Source organism: Mus caroli, chromosome 5 (genome assembly GCF_900094665.2).
Source record: "Mus caroli chromosome 5, CAROLI_EIJ_v1.1, whole genome shotgun sequence".
Classification (NCBI taxonomy): Eukaryota; Metazoa; Chordata; class Mammalia; order Rodentia; family Muridae; genus Mus; species Mus caroli.
In genome coordinates this window covers 140,903,420-140,913,068 of record NC_034574.1, presented here as the reverse complement: position 1 = coordinate 140,913,068, position 9,649 = coordinate 140,903,420, and the positions used below count along the sequence as shown (strand labels likewise).

At 47.0% G+C, this 9,649-nt stretch overlaps 1 protein-coding gene and 1 pseudogene across 1 annotated transcript in view; both read left to right on the top strand.

The window, feature by feature from the left end:
• The first annotated feature begins 1,991 nt into the window (after nt 1-1,991).
• Nucleotides 1,992-2,452, top strand: LOC110293858 (annotated as a pseudogene).
• A 3,439-nt stretch (nt 2,453-5,891) lies between these two features.
• Nucleotides 5,892-9,649, top strand: part of Urad (ureidoimidazoline (2-oxo-4-hydroxy-4-carboxy-5-) decarboxylase) — an 8,657-nt gene continuing 4,899 nt past the window's right edge. Inside the window, exon 1 of the mRNA XM_021162896.1 lies at nt 5,892-6,176. Within this exon, the coding sequence (XP_021018555.1) occupies nt 6,002-6,176 (175 nt within the window). The 5' untranslated portion in view covers nt 5,892-6,001. The remainder of the gene's footprint in view (nt 6,177-9,649) is intronic.

Below are 9,649 nucleotides of genomic sequence, written 5' to 3'. Positions count from 1 at the left end.
GTCTGAAGACAGCTACAGTGTACTTACATATAATAAATAAATAAATAAATAAATAAATAAATAAATAAATCTTTAAAAAAAATCCTCAAAGGACTTCATTTCCATGGAAATGGATATTCTCTTGTGGGTTTCGTAAAAGTGGTTTTATAGCCTTTATACTACCAAATGCTTCTTTTAACAGCATGATATTGGAGGTGGAAAGACAGTTAATAGTCCATACTGCTATTGTGGAGGACCTGAGTTCAATTCCTAGCACTCACAACTGGGACATCACAGCCTCTGGCAACTCCAGTTCTGAGGGATCTGACGCCCTCTACTGGCCTCCATGGGCACTGCATTCATGTAGTGCATACACACACTCAGGCACATACACATAAACATAAAATACGTAAATCCTTCTTTATAAAAAGCATAATATTGACTTGTTCTTCATAGATGTATTCATGTTATGCAGTGATTATCCCTAATCTGAAATACTAAAACCCAGAATCTGAGCATGATGAACATCTGCATAATACGTCTCACACACACACACACACACACACACACACACACACACACGGAAAACTCAATGCCTGGCCTCCAGTGAACAGACGTTAGAATGAAGTGAGTTAAAATTATCACAGCAAGTTACCACCAGGCTGTGTACATAAGGCACACATGAAACATTAACTGATCCTTTGAATTATATGTGCAAAAATATTCCAGTCATAGCAAATTGAGTCTGGTTCCTGACACTCCAGCCAAGGGGTACTCTACCTGCCTTACCCCAAGCTGACATTGCCCATATTGCTGATGTCCTATGAAAACACACTCCTTGACCACCATCTTCAAACTAAGGACATTTGAATATGCTTCTGGGCTGTGTGGGGTAGAGGTTTGGAGCATATCCTTCATAGAAAGTGAAGTCAGGGGCTGGTGAGATGGCTCAGTGGGTAAGAGCACCCGATTGCTCTTCCAAAGGTCCAGAGTTCAAATCCCAGCAACCACATGGTGGCTCACAACCATCCGTAACGAGATCTGGCGCCCTCTCCTGGAGTGTCTGAAGGCAGCTACAGTGTACTTACATATAATAAATAAATCTTAAAAAAAAAAAAAAAAAAGAAAGTGAAGTCAGCTGAGGTGGAAACTTAAGGGCTCATTGGAAAGTCAGTGGTGTGGGAAGGTGTTTGCTAAGGCAGACACGTGAAGGAATATTTAGCTGAAGCAGACACAGGAGAAAAGGATGTTCTGCTAAAGCAAGCATGTGATGAAGGACTCTTTGCTAACAACACGCATGCATTGTCTTACGTTGTGTAGCTCTATTTGTCAGGAATCTATAGAGAGAAATGCACCAAAACAAAACAAAACAACAACTTCTGGTGGTGTATTGTGGCTTCTTGCTGCTTCCAAGGACTCTGATTGGCAGAGTAATGTCAGCTGAGACAGTCGAACAGGATGAGGCAAGACCCGTGCAGGACACGTGACGATTTCAGGGAGTATAAGTAGAACTCAACAGACAGTGACGGAGACTGAGCTTGGCTTGTTTATAGAGCTGGCTGTGCAATGTTGTTGGTCTCTTGTCTTCACCAGTCTTCGATCCCCCGAGAGAGGCACAGCTGAGAACTTCTCCTGTGTCCCTCCGGGTCCCTCTTGCTGACTCTGCTAAGTAGGTTGTGCCACCGCTGCTGATTCTGTTTGCTGTCCCGACTCTTCCAAACTGGACTGCTGATGTATCTGTGAAGTGTTTGTGAGTGGATCGAGCTGCTGACCTGTGAGCTGAACTGTTGATTTCCAGACATCACAGACCGGAGTTGCTCTAAAGAACCTTTCTAAACAGGTCCACTTTCCCCGTATCCTTCCCCCCGCCACCCCCCCCCCACACTTCCTCTGGTGGGTGGTGGACTAAAAGGGAGGTTAAAGCATTTAAGAGCCATCATTAAAAATAAGGATTGGCAGAGCCGCACTCAGGCACTGCAGTGCAGCTCAGGTCTGCACCAGGTGCGCGAAGGTGAGCCAGAGCCAAGATGGCTGTCCTTTCTAAGGAATATGGATTTGTGCTTCTCACTGGTGCTGCCAGCTTTGAGATGGTGCTCCACCTAGCCATCAACGTGGGCAACGCCTGCAAGAAGGACAAGGTAGAGTACCCTGTCACCTACTGCACAGATCCTGAGAGTGGGCATATTTCAACTGCATTCAGCGCGCCCATCAGAACATGTTGGAGGTGCACCCTCCCTACCTGTTTTTCCCAACAGTGGGAGGTGTTTACTACCCGCGCATAGCTTCTGGCCTGGGTTTGGCCTTGGTTCTTGGACGAGTTCTTTACACATATGGAGACCCTAGCAAGCGGTATCGAGGAGCCATGGGCTCTCTCGCCCTCTTTGCCCTGATGGGCCCCACCATGTGCTCTGCTTCCCAGCATCTCGGCTGGATTGGACCGGGCTTAGGCTGCGGGGCCAGATCCTGCCACTGAGGAATGGGGGGCCTTCCGACTCTCATTTGCCTCCAACGACTTATCCTGATTTCCAGTTCCACTGTTTTGTTTTTGGGTTTTTGTTGTTGTTGTTGTTGTTGTTGTTTTAAATATAATAAAAACTTACCTGGCATCAGCCTCGTACCTAAAAACAAACAAACAAACAAACAAATTAATTAAAATAAGGATTGAAAAGGTTAAGGTTACAGTTAGGATCACCAAGCATGCCCCTGTTCACTTTAGCGTGGGCTAAGCTGTGTCCCTGAGCGGAGGACACCTCTCTTTTTCTTTCCCTTCCTTCCTTCCTTCCTTTCTGTCTCTTTTCTTCCTTCCTTTCTCTTTTAAAAATGTATTTATTTTATTTATATGGGTGCTCTATCTGTATGTACACCTGCATAACAGAAGAGGGCATCAGATGCCATTACAGATGGTTGTGAACCACCATGTGGTTGCTGGGAATTGAACGCGGGGCCTCTGAAAGAGCAGTGTACTGGCTGGTTTTGTGTCAACTTGATACAGCTGGAGTTATCACAGAGAAAGGAGCTTCAGTTGAAGAAATGCCTCCATGAGATCCAGCTGTAAGGCATTTTCTCAATTAGTGATCAAGGTGGGAAGGGCCCTTTGTGGGTGGTGCCATCCCTGGACTGGTAGTCTTAGGTTCTATAAGACAGCAAGCTGAACAAACCAGGGGAAGCAAGCCAGTAAGCAGCATCCCTCCATGGCCTCTGCATCAGCTCCTGCTTCCTGACCTGCTTGAGTTCCAGTCCTGACTTCCTTTGGTGATTAACAGCAGTGTGGAAGTGTAAGCTGAATAAACCCTTTCCTTCCCAACTTGCTTCTTGGTCATGATGTTTTTTTTTGTTTGTTTTTGTTTTTCGAGACAGGGTTTCTCTGTGTAGCCCTGGCTGTCCTGGCACTCACTTTGTAGATCAGGCTGGCCTCGAACTCAGAAATCCACCTGCCTCTGCCTCCCGAGTGCTGGGATTAAAGCCGTGCGCCACCATGCCCGGTTAGTCATGATGTTTTGTGCAGGAATAGAAACCCTGGACTAAGACAAACAGCCAGGGCTCTTAACCACCGATCCATCTCTCCAGCCCTTCTTTTCTTTCTTAAGAAAGGTTTATTGACTATACCACAAGAGGCAGCCTGCTGGGACATAACTAGGGTACTACTTGCCATGTCTTCCCTTTAAAAATTTTTTTTTCGGAAATTTGAAATCTACCCCCCTTCTTCCCCTTCTAACTCCCCCCATGCTTCCCACAACTGCTTATCAAGTTCATGACTAACATCTTCCATAATTACTGTTTTATACACACACACACCCTAGTGGGCCCACTTAGTGGTGTTCTTGTGATCATGTGGTTAGGGCTGACACTCGGGATTGAATAGCCTACCACGGGACTCTCCATCAGATGCTGCTGACCTACCACGGGGCTCACCACCGAATGCCGATTCTCTCTCTCTCAGCCTCGACTGCCTTTACACATGGTCATCATGCAGAGACTACGTGACTATGGCATGCCCAGCCCCAACTGGTAAGTCTACAATGCAATCCCTACACTCAAGACCCAGGGAACATCAGGACTGAGGCTGTGGAAAGATTTTAAGAGTAGGATGTAGGGATGGGGTTAGGGGAATGGGGAGAGAGGCCATGTGAGGGGAGCCTGTGATTGGGATGTAAAGTGAATAATTAGAACTGTCTGTAACAGACACACATTCAGGCAAGACACCAATGCACATAAAAGAATAAATCATTAAAAAATAATAAATATGCCGGGCGGTGGTGGCGCATGCCTTTAATCCCAGCACTTGGGAGGCAGAGGCAGGCGGATTTCTGAGTTTGAGGCCAGCCTGGTCTACAAAGTGAATTCCAGGACAGCCAGGGCTACACAGAGAAACCTTGTCTCGAAAAACATAATAATAATAATAATAATAATAATAATAATAATAATAATAATTACATTAAGGGGGGAGAGCCAGAGAGGACCAGAATGTCTGCTGCTAGATAGTGCCTTTTAGACAGGAATAGGGAAGTCTCACCGGTCTAATCTCACCAACATAGTTGTCCAGACCTGTATAATGACATCACCGGCTGACATGCCAATATGGATGGGGAAAACTTCACAAGGTTTCACCCCCTTTAACATCCTTTAGCCTGCAGGCTAAGGCCACCCCTTCTAGCAGTGCTTTATAGTGATTGTACCAGCAGGGGGCACCCGAGCACCACAGTTTCCGAAACAGAGTGTCAAAACACCAGGTTTGACTTGTTACTGCCCCTTGGTACCTAGAAGGGCAAATACTGGGCGAAAGGAAAACAAGGTCTCTTTGGGGAGAATTTGTCCAGGGTGCAATCGTTTCTGGACTCGCGGTAATGAGCGCTTTTTGTGCTTGCTCCTAGTCCCACACTGAGTTCTCCTGAGATCAGAGCCCCTCTCCTTCCCACACACTAGGGCAGGGCGCCTCTTTGTGGCGCATGCCCCTACCCCACCCCCTTGCTGTGGTCTGTGGTCTTTCTAATCTTTTCTAGGCTCTTCTCCTCCCCCCCCCTCCCCGTGAAGAACACCACCAGTAACAGCCTTAGATAAACTGCTGCTGTGATAAAACACTTACCAAAACCAATCTAGGGAAGGCAAAGGCTTGGTTCAGTTTATAGTTTATAGGCTGATGTTGAAAGAATCCAAGCCAAGAACTCAAGGTGAGAACCTGGAAGGCAGATTCGACCCTCTCTTCTTGGGCACTTACATACACACACACACACACACACACACACACACACACACATATACATAATACACCTAATTAAAAAAAAATTTTTTTTTAAACGAGAGAAGATAGCACACTCCACCAGAGGCACCTTACCCTGTTCTGTTTACACTAATTAAGTCTATGTTGTGTTAAGCATTTGGAGTTCAAAGAAAGATTAAAACGCAGTGCCTGTGCTCTAGAGCAACAGCAAGGACAGATGAGGTGCGCGTGAGTTACTGTGTGGATGCTGGGGACAGAACCGGGTTGTTCCTGAGGACACTCTCCTGGTAATCCAGGCAGGTCACAGGGCCACCTATTTGGTCTGCAAGTGGTACACAGATTGCATGCAGGTAAAAGCATACATGTACACAAGACAAGATGGTAATGGCACCAAGTGTCTGTCTCATTACATATGACCACTGCCGCCACCTCTTGTTATGGCAACGCCTCGGGTGGAATCATTTGTTCTGTAGAAATCTCTGCTCTCCTGATCATAGCCTTAAGTGGAGGTGGCGGATAGCTCAGTATTCGGGTGCTCCTCGAGCATGTGTGAGACCCTGGGTTCTGTCTCCAGCACACATATTACCCCTACCACCAACAAAACAGTTAAACCTGTGTTTGCTCATTGCAGGACCGTTCTGGATAAGCGCCTCCCAGAGATGTTTAAACCAGGGTCAGCTGCCCTTGCACAAGGCCAGCATGTGTGTTCAGCAAACACAACCCATGACGAGGAATTAGCGTCACTCGCTCCATGAGAGCGGACCACAGGCAGGGCAGAACACTGCCTCCAGTCCAGGATCAGCCATGGACATGGTAAAGGTCAATTCCATGGACTTCGATGAATTTGTGGATGTGTTTGGGAACATTGTTGAGAAATGTCCTCTGATTGCAGCTGCTGTCTGGTCCCAGCGTCCGTTCTCTGGCTTGGAAGACTTAGAAAATCACTTTTTTACCTTTATTGATGCTCTCCCGAGATCAGGTAAGACTTCAGGACCATGCGCATGAAGTCATTTTCAATATCGTATATAAAAATATTTTAGATTACTTTAGCCTCCTTACTCAGTTATTTAGCCGGGATTATTAGAAGGATCTGTAGACATCCTTTCAAACACTAGTCTCTTGAAGGTGGACACAAAAACATGGGGGCGGGGTGGGCAAGATAGCATGGATGGCCAAGGACAGCAGAGGCAGAGGGAGGACAATCTCTGAGGTCGAGACCAGCCTGATCTAGAGCGCGTTCCAGGACGGCCAGGGCTATTGGAGGCCAAGAATGGGAACAGGGCAAAGGCGTTGGTGACTCAGAAGCTGAAGGCCCACTTTGGCAATGCTCTGGATGAAAGACAGGATAGTGAGAACCTCCCAGGGACCCCAGAGAGGAACGGGAAGCACTGAGCGATTTTCCAAAAAAGGGCTGGTTTAGACCAGACAAGGATGCATTCATTCAGATCCCAAGACTCTTTGCAGAAAGAAGTAAAATGGGAGCAAAGCGGTGTTTTCTGGGGAGAATGGGCCACGGGGTGGGAAGAAGAGGGGGTAGAAGTTTATTCAGGATGACACAGAGGCCGAAGGTCCAAAGGTACATAGTCCCTGTTCATAGGCTACTCTGGGTTCTGAGAATAAGCCTGACATGCCCTTGGGGAACAAAGTCAGAGGGCAGGAGTCACCTGCCCTTGAGACTCTTCTTAGTCTTCAGACAGGAGGGTGGTCTCAGGACAGAGCAGGCACTCGAAGCTGCGTTCAGTATGGCTGTGACACCCTGTGGATTCCCAGACTCCTCTGTATGGCTGCCTATGAGAACTTACCGAGGAAGAACACAGGTCCAGGTTATAAAATCAAGCTGAGGACTGGAGAGATGGCTCAGCAGTTAGAAGCACTGGCTGCTCTTCCAGTGGACTGGAGACCAATTTTAAGCACACATTCCCCACCCCACCCCCCAAAGATGCTCGCAAAGGCATCTAACTTCAGGATCTGGTGTCCTGCTCTGGCCTCCATAAACACCAAGGACACATGTGATGTGCAGACATACATGCAAACAAAACACTCAAACATGTGAAATTTAAGTGTGTGTGTGTGTGTGTCTGTCTGTCTGTATGCAAATCAGCTAATCAACTCAGGGTCTTTCTTGCTTATGCTGGGCACTCTACCACTAAGCTGTACTCAGTCTTTTTCACGATGTTTCTAGCAGAGAGAGAGAGAGAGAGAGAGAGAGAGAGAGAGAGAGAGAGAAGGAGAGGCGAGGCAAGGCGAGGCAAGGCGAGGCAAGGCGAGGCAAGACTCAATGTATTTGAAGGGTCATTTAAAAATCCTTAATGGGAAGTGGTAGTGAACACTGAGAAGGCAGAGGCAGGTGGATCTCTGCGTTCAAGACCAGCCTGTTTTACAGACTGAGTTCCAGGACAGCCAGGGCTCTCTCTATACAGAGAAACCGTGTCTTGAAAACAAAAACAAACAATCAAAAATCCAACATGCCTGTGCATGCCAAGGTGTGTCTGTGTACCACATGCACGCAGATGCCTACAGAGCCAGAGGAGGGAATCAGATTCCCCTGAAACTGGAGTTATGGGCAGATGTGAACCGTCTGATGTGTGTGCTGGGAGCTGAAGCCAGGCCCTCTGCAAGAACAGCGAGTGCTCATCACCACTGAGCCGTCTCCAGCTCAATCCAAAGGGTTTTGAAGAAAGTAGGCACACTAGGCTTTTCTAGATTATCTAAAACAAAATCTAGAAAGATGTGCGTGTGCATGCACATGTGGTATGTGTGATGTGTGAATGGATGCACATGCATAGGGGTGGGGTGCATATGTCAGCTGGTTTCTTCAACTAAGGTTTCCTCTTCACAGATGACTTTGGTTTGTGCCAAATGACCAAAAGGAACCAGTGTGTGTGTGTGTGTGTGTGTGTGTGTGTGTGTGTGTGTGTGTGACATGGAACTCTTCCTGGGTAAGGACTTGTTTGGATTATCTAAACAAACAAACAAACAAACAAGCAAGCAAGCAAAGGAGCGAAGAAACTTTCTAGCCAGACAGTGGTGCCTCATACTTTAAATCACAGCACTTGGAAAACAGAGGCATGTGGATTTCTGCGAGTCTGAGGCTAGCCTTGTCTACAGAGTGTGGTCTAGGACAGCTGGGACTACACAGAGAAACCCTGTCTTGCCAAACAAAATACTTCCTTCCTTTCACAGAACTGAAAATTGAATTTTTTGGAGGCAAACGGGATCTGAGCTTCCATTTAGGTTAAGCTATGATGCGTAATGGCCAGTAGATGGCAGTACAGGATTAAGATTGGGCTCAAGCCCTCCTTAACGCTCCAGCCAGTTATTCTCTCTGCTTCAAGCAGAGGCAACAGTCCTGGTAGAGGAAGAAGGGTGGAAACTCTACTGATTTGTGTCCAAAGTCAAAGACTGGGTTGGGGAAACAAAATACTAAGCTACATCTCCAAACCAACAGCAATAAAACTTCTCTCTCCCTCTCTTCCTTCTCTCCTTCCCCCCCTCCCCCACTCCACCCCCCCCCTCTCAATTTCTCTGTCTTTCTTTCTGGTTCCCTGTCTCTTCACTCTGCCCGTATCTCTCCATTGTGTCTTTCTGTCTCTGCTTGTATCTCTTTTTTAATTCTTTTTGTTTTGTTTTGTTTTGTTTTGTTTTGTTTTGTTTTGTTTTTTTCGAGACAGGGTTTCTCTGTGTAGCCCTGGCTGTCCTGGAACTCACTCTGTAGACCAGGCTGGCCTCGGACTCAGAAATCTGCCTGCCTCTGCCTCCCGAGTGCTGGGATTAAAGGCATGCACCACCACTCCTGGCTGCTTGTATCTCTTTCTTCACCCTCTGTCTCTCTGTCTTTGTCTCTAGCAAATAATATGCCCCTCCCCCAGGTGTGTGTGTGTGTGTGTGTGTGTGTGTGTGTACCTTTGCCATACCAATACCATTGTGTGGACTTTTGGGGGAAAGTTGTATAGAAGCTGCATAGGCACAGGGAGATGGGTCAAGGTGCTACTGCAGTAGTTAAAAGTGAGAGGAGAGGTTGTTTGGACTGTGGTTTAGGGAGCGGGCTTAGAGAGAAGCTGCTGGATCCTTGCTGTAGAGTTAAAAGCTAAAGTCAACAAGATTTAGGAGGTGGGTTTGCCTGAGGGAGATCAAAATCAAGAAATGCTAGGTAACTTCCCAGTGTGTGTACATGCATATGTATGCACGCGTGGGCGTGTGTGCATACATGAGGTCGCAGAAGTGAAGTCTGAGAAGAAAACAACACAAGTGAACTCAAAACACCAGAATCAGGAGCTAGAAAGATGGCTCAGTGGCTAAGGGCACCTACTGCTCTTGCAGGGGACTCCCAGTTCAATTCCCAGAACCCACACTAGCTCTAAACAACCTGGAAATTCAGCTCATGGGGTCAAATGTCTCTTGCCTACAATGCACTCACCTCTCTCTCTCTCTCTCTCTCTCTCTCTCACACAC